This window comes from Nannobrachium achirus, assembly GCF_963921795.1.
Source record: "Nannobrachium achirus genome assembly, chromosome: 21".
Lineage (NCBI taxonomy): Eukaryota > Metazoa > Chordata > Actinopteri > Myctophiformes > Myctophidae > Nannobrachium > Nannobrachium achirus.
The window spans coordinates 49723361-49739665 of record NC_137828.1 but is presented as its reverse complement, the minus strand read 5'-3'; the positions used below and the strand labels follow the sequence as shown (position 1 = coordinate 49739665).

General features: G+C 45.7%; 1 protein-coding gene across 1 annotated transcript in view; it reads left to right on the top strand.

The window, feature by feature from the left end:
• cubn (cubilin (intrinsic factor-cobalamin receptor)) overlaps positions 1-13098 on the top strand; it is a gene marked incomplete at both ends in the record, with an annotated part of 82388 nt that extends 69290 nt beyond the window's left edge. Inside the window, 10 exons of the mRNA XM_080751815.1 lie at positions 1748-1877; positions 2588-2805; positions 5029-5234; positions 5873-6035; positions 7301-7509; positions 8032-8173; positions 8534-8715; positions 10647-10812; positions 10984-11219; positions 12991-13098. Of these exons, the coding sequence (XP_080607941.1) occupies positions 1748-1877; positions 2588-2805; positions 5029-5234; positions 5873-6035; positions 7301-7509; positions 8032-8173; positions 8534-8715; positions 10647-10812; positions 10984-11219; positions 12991-13098 (1760 nt within the window). The remainder of the gene's footprint in view (positions 1-1747; positions 1878-2587; positions 2806-5028; positions 5235-5872; positions 6036-7300; positions 7510-8031; positions 8174-8533; positions 8716-10646; positions 10813-10983; positions 11220-12990) is intronic.
• Between the last annotated feature and the right edge of the window lie 3207 nt (positions 13099-16305).

Here is a 16305-nt window from a genome sequence, read left to right as displayed (position 1 = left end):
AGTTTAGCTGGATACAGACTACAATATGACATCATCCAGAGGTTGGGCTGGCTGGCTATAAGGACTACAATAACTACGTGTTTGTTTAAGCCCGTTGCCCAATCAGGGACCAGTCATCATTAACAGCCAATGAGGGACCAGCATAGTGATGCCAGTGGTGAGCGCACCTCATGGCACGCTCTGCTGGCGCACAAGTAGGCCGGCCATACATGGCCTACTTGTGCACAAGACGTAAGTTGGCACCTCGATAAAGTGCAGTTCTAGTTTGGCTAGTTTGTTTCCGCATTCAGCCAACTTCTAGGAGGTACAAATACAGCTATTCATAAACACAACCTAGAAAGGACAAAACCTCTAATACTTCTGTGATAACCAGTTATTATGCTGGCTGCTTGGCTCGAGCGAGTTGCCACCAGCGGTGCAAGCAGTGGTGGAGCGGGGTCTGGCTTCCAGAACACAGAAGAGTTGTGTGGCAGTATAAATTGACACCAACTGTTCTGGTGGAGAATGCAGCTACCTTGGCTGTCCTTTCTCTTATATACATCCTAGCTCCTACAGGAAGTAGAATTCGGTCGGCCATTTTCCTCGTGTCAATTCTCTTGTGCCTACTCGCTAGGAACAAGGTGAGCAGGAAAGGATACTCATGACTACCACTTGATTCCAGTCGAAAGATTTGTCGCACTGGGAGGCAAATTCACACCGGAAGTTCGGTGAATAACATTAGAGTCTATGAGAGCCGGCTAGACCAGCTTATGAACGACTGAGACCTTTGTCATATAATCGGTTCAGGAATATAAAAGAAGACATATCACAGGTATTTTTGGGAACCCCCGGTCAGCCTATTATCACAAAACATTAAAACACAAATACATGAACCAAATACCAGTAAGCCTAATCTTTGATACTTCAGCAAGCTATGACCTTGTTGATCATCTATTTTCACTCTCAAAATCGACTTCTTCCACCGCTGCTGTGCAGTCAGTGATGATTAGGTGTCTAGGGACAGGAATTCTGTAGTAATACCAGTCTTTAGTCTCTTTCTCATCGCTTTTTCTGTGTGTATCGCCTCCATTGGTCTCTCCTCCCCATCCGGCTGAGTGGTCAAATCCCCAGTGATTGTTCCAAAAGTGCACCGTCCTGCCATTCCAGGCGTTCCCCTCTTGGCTGGCCTGAATGAAGCGTTCCACACATTCTGGACTAACACGCCCCTCCGGTGCGCTGTAAACAGCCTGAACTGCGGGGGGTAACCCACAAGAGGCAGATTCAAGAGATTTGAGAGCTTTTACTGTCACATTGTTTTACTATACTTGTGAGGTGCAAATGTCTCCAAGAGTATAGTTTTCAGAGATTGTGAGGACCATTTTCCTCGTCCCCAACAAGAGAAATGCATTGTTTTATAGTAATACTATAAAAAAAAAAAATAGCTAGGCTTACAATTAGGAAAAGGTTGAGGTTAGGTGTTAGGATTAGGCATCCGAAAATAGCAGATCTACAAGCTCACAGCGCTGTGCAGCGTGTTGTGACCTTGTACATCTGCTATTTTTGGCTTAAAAATGCCCAAAACTGGCATTCGTGGAATTGAAATGTTGATGTCATCACAACTGAAGTAATACAAACGTGTGTGTGTGTGTGTGTGTGTGTGTGTGTGTGTGTGTGTGTGTGTGTGTGTGTGTGTGTGTGTGTGTGTGTGTGTGTGTGTGTGTGTGTGTGTGTGTGTGTGTGTGTGTGTGTGTGTGTGTGTGTCCTGCAGCATGTGGTGGGTTCTACAATGGAACAGCAGGCACAGTGAGCAGCCCAGCCCTGTCCCACTCTAACTACCACCACAACATCAACTGTACCTATCACATCATGGTGCGCACCAACACCGTCATCGACCTCAAGTAAGAGAACACACCGTACAATACAATAACTCCAGTAGTTATGAGGCGAAGCTTGCGTAGCTAGTTCATGCAGACAACTCAGGGGGCGTGCTTCCCTGATCAGGTCATCAGTCACATGATCTCTTCACCTGACCAGGGCGGGTATTTAAATCCCTCTGCCTACCTCTTCATTCTGGCTTTTCTCCTGGCTGTGCAGCTGCCCTGCTGTCTGCTGCTGCTCTGCTTGCTCTCTACTGCTGCTGATGTTTTGCAATCCCACCAACTCCCCAGCATCCACCTGTAGGCTCTGTTTCTAGATCCCCTTTGGGGGTCTTAATTCATTCCCTGTAATTCTATTTGGTAAATTCTATTTGGTAATAATAACTTATCTAAAATGTTTATATTTACAGGGAATGAATAGAGACAAACTATGCTTCATATCATGCTCATGCTATGCTTCATATATCATGCTCAGTGAATGCTTAATACAATATATTCTAAATTAATCCAAGAGTTGTCTGCCTGAACTCCCATAACTCTGAGAGTGAACAAAATGTGCAGAGAGAGTTACTGATCTGTAAGGTTCCATTTGGAACCACCTTAAGGCTTAAGCAACCTCTCTCTCTCTCTCTCTCTCTCTCTCTCTCTCTCTCTCTCTCTCTCTCTCTCTCTCTCTCTCTCTCTCTCTCTCTCTCTCTCTCTCTCACTCTTATCCCTCTCCCCCTCCGTAGATTCAACACCTTCCAGATAGAGGCCTCGTCCACTTGTCGCTATGACTACGTGGCGGTGTACGACGGACCGGACACGTTGTCTCCGTTGCTGGGGAAGTTCTGTGGCCCCGCCCTCCCGCCAGACCTCCGCTCCTCGACCAATCAGCTCTTCATCGTCTTCCGGACGGACTCCTCGGTCAACGGACTGGGCTGGAGGGCCACCTACAGCGAGACCCTGGGTAGGTTGGGCCACCCATAAGAACCGTGGAGCAGTGGTTCTCTACCAGTGGTCCTTGAAGGGGTTCCAGGTGGTCCCCATCTAAATAATGGAGAGTTGGTAACCAAATGGACCCTTATAGATCTTTAACTGAGAGTGTAAAAAGAAACCAAATGGACCCCTACGGGTTAAATTATTGTTAAACATCTGCATTACATAATTTACAAGAAGTCTAAACAATTAGAGAATGTAGAAGAATTGTTATTTTAATCAACTTTTTGCCTGAACATTTTTAAAGTATTGGGTCTGAGAGGCTAAATCTCATCAAATGGTGGTCCGTGCCTCAAATGCCCAATAAATAATGGACCTTGATGTAAAAAAGATTGAAAACCACTGCCGTAGAGGATACAGTCTTACAGTTCATATCAAAGTGGCTTTCCAACACAACACTCGCTCATCCTTAAATCTGAGTGTGTGTCGTAATCTTATCAAACTATTACAAAACTCCCATGTGGGCATAATTGGACAATGGGTCATACAATGGGTCTGCCTGTAAGAGCTACAGCCTGTGATTTCCCAAGAGGAGAGAGAGAGTGTGTGTGTTTGTGTGTGCGTGTGCGTGTGTGTGTGTGTGTGTGTCCGTCCGTCCATCCATTTAATTGACTGCTCTCTGCACAGACACATCCTTTGTTCCTCAAGAAATCTAGCCACATAAGTGCATCCTGTCGTGTGTGTGTGTGTGCGTGCGTGTGTGAAAGAACACACACAACAAAGCAGGACAGAGTAAAATAGATTTGCCATGCCAGCTGTGTGACCACAGACTCGCCCTGCACTCATGGTGGAGCTTAAATCTCTCCCGGCCTTCACTGCTACACTGAGTCACAACAAACCGGCCCCTGCTCCTTTTTGTTACCATGATCCACTGGGTGGTCTAACAGTAACATATTCATTCTCTACCGCAATGACTCACAACCTTTAGGTCGCAAATAAGTCGGCCAAATTTTTACATCAAACCTGGAAGATGTTATTTCCATTGTGACAACGATACATATGAAATTATGTGTATACATTATTTACTACAGTACCTTAGTTCCATTGATCCAAGCTGGAACACAGCTGGTGGATTGATCATTAAGATAAACAAGTTGCAGTGGTCAAATGAGTGAAAGGTTGAAAACGGTAATGGTTCTGTAATCCCATGTTCCAAAAACAAGTTAGTGTGGGGAGGGATTGGGGAGGGTCTGGTCTTTCTTTTGTATTCAGACACAGGTGAATATCAGAGGCCTCCATGCTGTAGAGCAGGGGTCTTCAACAGGGGGTCCGGGACCCCTAGGGGGTCCTCAGAGTTACTACAGGGGGTCCTCCAAATCTTTGTGATAGAAACTTTTTTCTCCTTTTTTTATATTAACCACTTCAACCGTAATGTCCATATTCTGAGAACTTTGGCCAAAAATAGCAGTTCTAAAAGTTCACAACGCCTCGCAGAGCGAGGCGTTGTGAGCTTTTAGATCGGCTATTTTTGGTAAAGACTAAAGAGGTTTGATGTAGAGGGGAACTAAGGGACTAAGTACAGAGTGAGAAAGGTCAAGTTTATTAAGTATTGGCGGTTCAAGTAAGTGGTTAAATATCTGAAAACACAAATTGACATGACTCCAAAATACACTGATGATTGCGCTGTCAAGCGATGACACCATAATCTATCTCTGAAAATGTTGTGGGGGTCCCTGCTTCATCTCTCTCTCAACTAAGGGGTCCTTGGACTGAAAACGTTGAAGACCCCTGCTGTAGAGACAAAGTCAAGTCAATGATAGAAAGCAATCTATCATTGTAATCTGTGCATTCATTGTCACACACTTTGTGACATACAGTAGGACTTTTTCTGTGGCATTCAGATTCTAAACACACCTCTTTCACTGGCTTCCATGGCATTTCTAGTCCTTTACTGACCCCCACAGGCCAATACGGGGAACTGCTGAAGCCTGTGTGTGTGCATCTCGGCTGACTGGTGAAAATAGCAGATCTATTTGCTCACAACATCATCAATGGTGCACGTTCAATATTTAGAAATGTAGAGTCATAAAGTACATTATTTGTCTTTGACATTTATAGCCTACTGTATGTATATTAAACAATACAAATACTCAAGTAAAGTACAGATACTAAAAAAATGTACTTAAGTACAGTACTCAATTAAATGTACTCCATTACTGTCCACCACTGCTGTTGACTCCTGTGTGTGTTGCAGGGCCGGCACAGGGCTGTGGGGGCTACCTGTCCATGCCGATGGGCATGTTCGGCTCACCAGACCCCAACCTGGACGGGCGCTACGAGCCCAAGATGGACTGCGTGTGGACCATCGAGATGCCCGTCAACAAGGCCGTCAACATCAGCTTTGTCACCTTCGACCTGGAAGGTCCGTCAGGAACCACCTGCCGCTACGATTATGTCAAGGTGAGGGTCATAGGGTCAATGTTTAGCCTACGTAGATGAAGCATAAAAAATAAAATAATACATTCACAGAGTTTTTAAAAAGGTGCAGATTTTTTTTTCTAAGAAAGCCGTTGCACACCTCAAAGGTTAGTGACAGGTGCGTAGGACAACTGGGAGGCCCAAATGATGAGAAAGGGATCATTGATTAGTTAAAAGAACAAGATACATCCTTTCCAAGTGCTGGTGCTGGACTCAGGTCGACATGAGATTAAAAAGAATAGAGGTCATCAGGTGATGAAGGCCAGCTGATGGCCGAAACGTTGTCTAACTCTATAAACACTGTGGAGCATTCAGCTATTGTGCGGACCTCTATTCTTTTTAATCTCAAAGGGATCATTGATATCAAAGAAAAAGGTCCCGCACACTAGTACCAATTCCTCCAAACTGCACGAACGCTACTTTATAGGTAACTCTAGGAAATAAGGAACCTTATGCAACTGATGTGAAGTGATCTTTAGTGTGTAAGAAGAACACACATTACTCTCTTGCTCTTTTTGTCTCCCTCTCTTTTGTCTATTTTATTCTCCCCCCTCTCCTCTCTCTCTCTCTCTCTCTCTCTCTCTCTCTCTCTCTCTCTCTCTCTCTCTCTCTCTCTGCAGGTGTATGATGGTGACAGCATGAACTCCCCCCTGGTGGGGACGTTCTGTGGGAGCACCATGCCTGCTTCCTTCGTGTCTGCCGGTAACTTCCTGGTTGTGCGTTTTTTCACGGACAGCATCGTGCAGAAAGCGGGATTCAACGCCACCTACAGGGCTGTTGACCGTAAGACACTCTCGACTCTCTCCTGTTTTCCTGTGTTCTGTTCTGGGGGCTAATGTAGAATGCTGCATGTACGCAAATCACTTTAAGAATAAGCACATGCAGAGCATGTCTGGATGTCAAAAGAGGATGAAGCTGAAAATATCAGGAATATAGTGTTTGTCTTGTCTTTTCACTCTACTGTCACCCACGATCAATTGATTGCAGAGTTGTAAGTTTAAGTCTTGTATCCAAAAATACAAATACTCAATTAAAGACACTCAAGTCACAAAATGTACTTAAGTGCATTATTCAAGTACATGTTGTACTGGCTACCATTAGATCAAAGTTACCATTACCAACTTATTCCCAAAGGCTGCCATGTGCACCGACTTTGATGACCTATCTTATTTTGGCGCTGGATGGTGCTGTTTGGCAGCTTATGGGTCACCAATTATTTTCGGGGTAACCGGAAGGTCACCTGACACGTTGATGACATAATCGTAAAACAAAACCACCGTTCAGTTGTGTTTTGGAAGGCTTTAGCCTTATAATGGGAGTCTATGGAGAGAGTGGTGGAAAGCGAGTTGTGCTTTCTTTTGAGGCATCCCGCGAGGAAATCACACCATCGAATATCCTATGAATTTTCAAAGGTTAGTGAAAATCACTCAAAGCGTGGCAGGGAAGTCGAAGAACTGCAGTCAATGAGTTTTTACAGCCGTCTCATCAACAGCCAGACTCTCCCAGGGGAGAGTCTGGGAGTTCTCCATAGACAACGCATTACGCAATGATGTAGTTACTCACTTTGACTGACAGGTCCAGTCAGTAGTCATCAGCGCATCAAAACATCGTCGGAAGAACATCAAATAAGTCTTTTCCAGACAGAAATTCCAAAAGTGCAAACTGTTGTTCTTTTTTAAGTTCTGAGATTCCGTTGATTTCAGATAAAACTTCACTTAATGCAGCTTTTATTTGCGATTTGTGAACTCGTGTCGGGCATGGGGACCGCCATGTTTGTTTACAAAATGTGAGAGCTGCAGCAGCCGCTCGACCAATCAGGAGCTCTGTGAGGCGGGTCCCTCCAAATGCAGCCATTTGATTGGAAATTAGAACATACATTCTCATAAGGAGACTCGATGGGAGGACCACCAGACCGAGAAAGGAAGCACATTGGTGATGACGTAGCTTGTGATGGCCTGCGAGGCTAGTTCAAACGGGGGTTTCCTCTGCAAACCGTCGCGTGTATTTTCTTGTCAGCTCCTCATCCGTTGATTCTCCTTTCCCCACAGAGCTCTGTGGCGGAACATTAAACGCCACAACGGCCGTTCAGAGCCTGACCTCCCCGTCGTTCCCCAACGCATACCCGCCCTTCATCAACTGCCGCTGGACGCTGGACGCCCCGGCGCAGGAGAGCGTCAAGGTCTCCGTGGAAACCTTTGTCCTCCAACCTGGCCAGGCCTGCACCACCAACTACCTGGAGATGAGAGACTTCCCACTGGTGAGCTGAGGCCATACTGGATTGGATCATACAGGGGTTCTCAACCTGTGGCCCCGGGGCCCACAATAGCAACTTATATTAAGTACTATAATATTAACAATTACATAGCAGATATACTAGCCTGACTGCAAGCGTCAGACTCTATCACACACTACCAACAGGGGGTGGTGTTGTGCAGTCTGGTTTATTAACCAGGCTACAGATATACAAGCTCATAGCTCGTCACTATGGCCTTGTAGATCTGCTATTTTTGAAAAATCTTTGCTGCTGAGGGTCCCTGGTCCCTGGAACAAAGTATTTTGAGATGGGGATCCGCGGCCAAACACTTATAATTTTGGGGGTCCGAAAACGTGAAGCACTGATATAGCAACATAAATTTGACATTCGCAGAATCTGCCTCAGGTCTTAATGCTTAGTCCCTTTAATCCAAGCTGAAACACAATAAAAATGCTCTGAAAATGCATGCGGCCCCAAAGAGCGTTGATTTTAAGTCTCTTGTCTGCACTTGCTCTTGTTTTCCAGGGAGACTACGGCCAGTCACACAAGTTTTGTGCGGCGGAAAGCGTTCCTGACTTCTACAGCTATGGCAGGACCATGCAGATCAACTTCAAATCTGACGCTTTCATGGCAGGAAACGGCCTGAGACTGAACTACCAGATAGCAGGTGGGTGGGTTTGTGACAGAGGTCAGCACTTCTCCATAGAGAATGGTATTGTGTTTGACATTAATATGATGCTAATGTTTCTAAAAGGACGTACAGTACACACCTGTTAATGTTCTAAATATCATTTATATACCGGTACCTGCTTTCACATAATGCTATGTATATATAGTATACTGTATATCTTTATTTGTTCTATTAAGCTGTTTTTCTCGTTCCCCTCTATCTCTCTTCTCACAGAAAACTGAAAAAGGATGGAGCGTGCAGGAGAAAACGAATGCTTCAAACCTGTAAACCTGTGCTGTGACAAATAAAACAGATTCTAATTGTTCCCGTTTGTGTGTTGGTGGTGTGGATGGTCAGGATGCAGCCGTACGTACGAGCAGGAGTATGGCTACCTGAAGAGCCCCGGCTGGCCAGACGTGTACCCCCACAACCTGGACTGTACCATCCTCCTGAAGGCTCCGCAGGGCAACACCATCTCTCTGTTCTTCAACACCTTCGACCTGGAGTCACACACCAACTGTGCTTACGACTACCTGGAGGTGAGCTGCACATGCACGTATACATGCATGCACACACACACACACACACACACACACACACACACACACACACACACACACACACACACACACACACACACACACACGTTTGTATTACAGAGCCGGACTACACCAAGGCTTTTCACACGCGCCTGTGCGTCGAATTTACTGCATGCGCACAGCGCGTTTGTAAAGATCCAATATATATCAATGATACCGGCTACACCAGGCTCACGGATAGCGCGATCCCTGGATACGCATTTAAAAAAAATAGGATTGGTTCTATTTTGTACACATGCTTATGCGTTTTTTGTACACAGATTCCTCAGGTCTCCCGCACAAATACTCCAGCTCCTTGGTGTAGACAGGGGCGTTTCGCACGCGCACGCGCACAGACAGCACACGCGTGCGCGCACATTTTATGGTGTTGTCCGGCCGTTACTGTAATTCTTTAGGACAGCAATTTTATGAATGGCATTTTTTACTTTTGTTTTTTGTCTTTTTAACCCTTTTTTTATTATCTTTTTTATATAATTTAGAGTAGCTAATTATTTTTACCCCCTTTTTGTCGCTATAAACAATTGATTCCTCCCCACAAACATTTCTGTGTTGTCACTGCTGTTGTATCTTACTGACCCACCTGCCAGTGAAGAGCCCCCACCAGGCGGACGTAGAGCCTTCGCCCTACACTCCCCACTGACAGGTGCCGCCCCAGCCCGTAGGAATACATGCAAGGACCTGTATCACTCTTCCCTGTCCGGCTACCCTGCCCCGAACACAGGCCAATTGTGTTCGCATAGACGCCTGACATAGCCGGTTGCACCACAGTGGATTCGAACCCACACCCTCCGTGGTGTGGGCAGGGACTTGTCACTTTACCACTGTGCCACCCGAGCACCCGTCATTTTAACCCCAACACCAACGCTTTTTTCCATTATTATAATGTTTTAATCAATTAACATGATCCTGCTTATATCTCCGCACCCGTTGACCCGATCCATGCCAGATTTTACACACACACTCCTTGCCTGCCAAACTACAACCTCCAAGGACCCCCGCAAAAATGACCAAATGACCACCTCAACGGGGCTGCTCACAGGGAATTCCCGGGGATCACCGACTCCTCGTGCTCCAGAACGGATGCAAAAGTGGTGGCGCCCCCAGTGGAGGACCCCCTGCCACTGCAGCGCACATAAAATGCCGTAACTCGGGCTAGGAGCGTCCGGGAGAGCCGGGGCCGGTACCTATTCGTCCGCCAAGGCAACGCGGAGACCCCACCCCTCATTTCTCACATGGCCCTATTCTAGCGCCACCTTCAGGCCGATTTTTAAAACACATTTTTGGACACTGCTCCTACAGTTTTTGCCCTAAAATCACGAATATCACTACACAGCATGTCTACACTCATGTCATCAACATGGATCAGGAAGATTTGGGAAAAACACATTTTTGCCCTATTTGTGGAGATAAGCCACCTACGGTCGCTTATCTCCCGATTAGGGAGTCTTACTGGTGTATATTTGTATGGATGCGGTGAGAGAGGACATGCAGGTAGCAGAGTGAGCGAAGAAGTACCCAAAACAAATATAGAAGAAGATAATGTCAGTGGTTCTTAAACTAGGGTCCAAGGACCCCAAGGGTCTTTGGAGTTATGGGTCTGTAACTCTGAGATTGTACAAATGGAACCAATTGGACCTGGCTGTAAGGGTCCATTTGGTTCCATGTATATGCTCTCAGAGTTTCTCAGAGATTTTACAATGTTCGTAGGTACTGTAGGGGTACCAGGCATAGAAAATGGTATCAAATGTGTGTCCGTGGGCTTATGCATACTGTATCTAACTGGGGTTTCTTGGATCTAAAAGGTTTGAGGAGCCACTGCTGTACAGTAATGATACGATCATGGTGTGTTTGTTGTTTGCTGTGATCACCAGGTGCGTAACGGCAGCACAGCCACCTCTCCTCTGATGGGGAAGTTCTGTGGCACCACCCTGCCATCCCCCGTCTTCCCCGCATCCAACCAGCTCTACCTGCGCTTCAAGAGCGACTACTCCATGGCACGAAACGGATTTGAAGCCACGTGGACCTCCTCCCCTCAGGGTGAGACCTGAAAACACACACAAACACACACACACACACACACACACACACACGCACACGCACACGCGCACACACACACACACACACACACACACACACACACAGAGATACTTCAAAACATCACAAATACAAATACAAAAATGATATACTATGAAATTGGTGTTCTTGCAGGTTGTGGTGGCACGCTGTACGGTGACCATGGCTCGGTGGCCAGTCCCAACTACCCTGGCACCTACCCCAACGGTACTCGCTGTGAGTGGGGCATCAGGGCGCCCAACGGCCGCGTGGTGACGGTCACCTTTGCTCAGATCAGCATCGATGACCCTGGCGACTGCCAGAACAACTTCCTGAAGCTGTACGATGGACACGACGCCTCCTCGCCTCCTGTGGGACCCTACTGTGGAGCGGTACGTACCCCCATCTAACTCTGCCTCTGTCTCCAATAGGCTCTGTGCATAACTGTACTTCCCCCTTTCAGAAGGTTCCTGCTCCGAGTCAGTTTCTCATTGCCTCATTGGAGTGGCAGATTTAAACTGGAAACACATGAAGGTGTTGTTTGTTTCCAGTTCAAATCTGCTGCTGTGCCAATCATCTATGAGAAATGTTTATGCCACATTTCTTTGTTAGACTGCTCATAAGCTCTTCAGATTGGGTGGGGTGGGGTTGTATTCTAGCAGTAAACGGGGAGGTATTCCCATCAGTAAACTGTGTAAAGTATTCAGGCCATTCGTCATAAACAAGATGTTTACATGTATTGAAATACGAGAGCATGCGCCTGTCCTTTATGTTTGGGTTATCTGTTATCGTTTTGGACTGTTGGCTCACTGGGAAAAAAAGAAAAAAAAAAAGAAAATGCCTGCCAAGATGGGTGAACACACGACGCATCAGTCACCGTCGGTTCATGGTTCACCCATGTTGAACCCAGTGTGTTGGACTTCACCTAATAATGGGAGTGAGCGGCACTTCCGGCCTTCCCGACGTGACTGTGTGACCGTAACTTTATAATGCAGTCTGTCTGTCGGGTGACTGTTTAGGCGGAGAGACTATAGCTAGCAGTGTTTTTGAGCCAGTGTATGTGTGTGTGTGTGTGTGGTGTTTGAGGAGAGACTATAAGCTAGCAGTGTGTTTGAGCCAGTGTATATGTGTGTGTGTGTGGTGTTTGAGGAGAGACTATAAGCTAGCAGTGTGTTTGAGCCAGTGTATGTGTGTGTGTGTGTGGTGTTTGAGGAGAGACTATAAGCTAGCAGTGTGTTTGAGCCAGTGTATATGTGTGTGTGTGTGGTGTTTGAGGAGAGACTATAAGCTAGCAGTGTGTTTGAGCCAGTGTATGTGTGTGTGTGTGTGTGTGGTGTTTGAGGAGAGACTATAAGCTAGCAGTGTGTTTGAGCCAGTGTATGTGTGTGTGTGTGTGGTGTTTGAGGAGAGACTATAAGCTAGCAGTGTGTTTGAGCCAGTGTATGTGTGTGTGTGTGTGTGTGTGGTGTTTGAGGAGAGACTATAAGCTAGCAGTGTGTTTGAGCCAGTGTATGTGTGTGTGTGTGTGGTGTTTGAGGAGAGACTATAAGCTAGCAGTGTGTTTGAGCCAGTGTATGTGTGTGTGTGTGTGGTGTTTGAGGAGAGACTATAAGCTAGCAGTGTGTTTGAGCCAGTGTATGTGTGTGTGTGTGTGGTGTTTGAGGAGAGACTATAAGCTAGCAGTGTGTTTGAGCCAGTGTATGTGTGTGTGTGTGTGGTGTTTGAGGAGAGACTATAAGCTAGCAGTGTGTTTGAGCCAGTGTATGTGTGTGTGTGTGTGGTGTTTGAGGAGAGACTATAAGCTAGCAGTGTGTTTGAGCCAGTGTATGTGTGTGTGTGTGTGGTGTTTGAGGAGAGACTATAAGCTAGCAGTGTGTTTGAGCCAGTGTATGTGTGTGTGTGTGTGGTGTTTGAGGAGAGACTATAAGCTAGCAGTGTGTTTGAGCCAGTGTATGTGTGTGTGTGTGTGGTGTTTGAGGAGAGACTATAAGCTAGCAGTGTGTTTGAGCCAGTGTATGTGTGTGTGTGTGTGGTGTTTGAGGAGAGACTATAAGCTAGCAGTGTGTTTGAGCCAGTGTATGTGTGTGTGTGTGTGTGGTGTTTGAGGAGAGACTATAAGCTAGCAGTGTGTTTGAGCCAGTGTGTTTGTGTGGTGTTTGACAGGAGACCAACATCGCTCCGTTCACCTCCTCCTCCCACCACGTGTTCATCGTGTTCCAGGCTCAGTATGCCGTCCTGCCCTCCGGCTTCAGACTCACCTGGAGCAGCTGAGAGGACACGCCAACGAACACACACACACACACACACACACACACACACACACACACACACACACACACACACACACACACACAGTCAACTGCATAAGTGCTGCTTTATAGGTTTGACTCAGGGAAATAAGGACCCTTATGCAACAGTGTCGTGATCGTAAAGAAATTAACCTAGCAAAAAGAGCAATAAAAAAACATTGTACATATTGGTGTGTAATTACACGCACACACACACACACGGATGTTTACACATTTTGATTATGTCGACTGTGCCTCTTTTGCAGATGAATCAATGTAAATAGGAAATCTTCATTATATAAAATAGAACATACGAAACCAATGTTCTTTGTTTGAGAATCATGTTTTCTTCTTTGTAGATGTTATACACAACATCAACTGAGTATATCAGTGGAATTTGTGATGATGGAATAAAGCAATCTGTTTTTACTCAAGTACTGTACTTAAGTTCACTTGTAAGCTACTTTTACTTTACTGGAGTATTTCCAGTGTTCAATACATGTACTTCTACTCCACTACACCTCAGAGATGAATGCTAAACAGTGCATAATAGCATCTTCATGCAAAGGCGCTTCACAATGTGTGTTACATTCACACACCACCAGCAGAAGAAACCATACAAGGCACTAACCTGCTCATCAAGTCTTTCTCAAGAACACTTACTGTACACAACCGGGAATCCAACCGGAAACCTTTCCATTCCCCGACAGCTGTTCTACCACCACATCATATCCAGCCTTTCCTTGCCCTGGGTGTGGACAGTGGGTTATGAGCTGGAAACAAAGCCCAGGTGAAAATCCCAGTAGATCAGAAACACCCAGACCAGCCAGTTTGGCACAAACAACCACGCCGTGTTCAAAGACACTTAGGGCGGATTCACACTGGGTCTGATTGATTCCAACAGTTACCGAATACAATTGCCTTATCCCTGCTGGCCCGGGAGTCGTGGTGGACAAAGCACAAAGACATTGTAGATACTCCTGGTCAAATATGCTGTATATAATTGAGTACCTGAGACGAATAATAGTCCATATTAGATTTTTTTTTAATATATATATATTTTGATTTACCAGACTGTGAACCACAAACTAGTCATTTTTAATCTGTTAAATTGTTAATGCAATCCCCCCTCATTTTGTTTAATTGTCGGTTTTAATGTTATCGGCTCCCTTTGTCTGCTGAATATTGCTTGTACGGACTTAGACTGTTGTTCCACAAACTGCTGGAGATATACTGTTTTTCCACCTTCCATAAGTATTATGTCTTATAATTCCTAATATATATATGAGTTAAGTAAAAAAATCTAACTCAACAAAATGAGGGGAGAGTACATTAAGACTTTAAGAAATGAAAAACTTTGAGTTTGTGGTTTACAGTCTGGTAAATCAAAAAAATGTCTTTATCCAAAACATTTAAATACGGACTTAGACTGTTATTCGTCTCAGGCACTCAATATTGCTCTATCGAATTTGTACTTGAATTAATATAATGGAGTACTAAAAATATATATACCATAGGGGTGTAACGATATGGTAACTGCATCGAAATATCGTTTTACTAAAACTAAACTAAAAAAATCGAAGTATCGATTGTATCGATACTACCTACTTGTGCAGTGTATTTAGCATTTTTAAGAAGAAAAAATTAAAAGGAAGGGTTTAATTACTTTTCCTTTCCATATAGCTACACTGGTCTATCGATAAATGTGTGTAATCTCTGGGTTCATGTCAAGGTGCAGGTTTGTCAATATACAATGTCCATGTATTTGGCAGATAATCACTGTGTTTACTTATTTATATCGTGACTACTAATTGAAGCCAAGGCCGAATTGGGCCGAATCGCATGGATGAGCCCTGACAGCACATGGTTGGTGCTACAGACTCCAAATTTCGCACGCAGATAGCTCAGACCTTTGCCTACGTTCTTAGCTAGGCCTCGACCCCACCCGATATGCGGTTTTCCGGAACCAACGCTAAAGGTTTGGAATCTCCATATGCGGAGTCCTGACTACTAATTGAAGCCAATGGACGCCGAATCCGAATGGCCCGAATCGCATGGATGAGCCCTGACAGCACATGGTTGGTGCTACAGACTCCAAATTTCGCACACAGACAGCTCAGACCTTTGCCTACGTTCTTAGCTAGGCCTCGACCCGACCCGATACACAGTTTTTCGGATCCGGCACGAAAGATTTGGAATCTCCGTATGCGGAGATGACTGACATCGAGCTGTTCCGGAGCAAGCGCTGACTCATTGTGACATCACTTCATAAAAGGCTCTGACATCACATACACTAGATGAGTCAACTAAAAATCTCTCTGAGTGTGGCATAAACGAAAGTCTTTCTTCCTCTCACTTCGAGGTGAGCAAAGTTCAGGGTGCTCTTCAGAGCGGTTGGGTTCAGGGGAATTAGCGGGCTGTGCCTTTAAGAGAACCAGGTGAATAATGTGGATAAGCCCGGGCAGTTCCCTCTCACGCTAAACTTAAATAATAAAGGGGAATAAGGAGCCCAGGGGCTAGGGAACTCCGGGGCGCTCTGTAAGTAAAGTAAGGGGTGCTGTGTCTGCAGAGATCTCCATATATGGGCATAAGTGGACAAAGGCAAACAGATGGTCAAAACGGGTCCTATGACAACAGGTATAATGGGGTTTGCATTAAAGGGTAGGGCCGGAACCGGTTTGGGCCGAATCGCATGGATGAGCCCTGACAGCACATGGTTGGTGCTACAGACTCCAAATTTCGCACGCAGATAGCTCAGACCTTTGCCTACGTTCTTAGCTAGGCCTCGACCCGACCCGATATGCTGTTTTCCGGAACCAGCGCTAAAGGTTCGGAATCTCCATATGCAGAGTCCTGACTACTAATTGAAGCCAATGGACGCCGAATCCGAATGGCCCGAATCGCATGGATGAGCCCTGACAGCAAATGGTTGGTGCTACAGACTCCAAATTTCGCACACAGACAGCTCAGACCTTTGCCTACGTTCTTAGCTAGGCCTCGACCCGACCCGATACACAGTTTTTCGGATCCGGCACGAAAGATTTGGAATCTCCGTATGCGGAGATGACTGACATCGGGCTGTTCCGGAGCAAGCGCTGACTCATTGTGACATCACTTCATAAAAGGCTCTGACATCACATACGCTATAGTCCGGGAAAAAAAGGGTGATTTTTGGCTGAACGTGGATTCG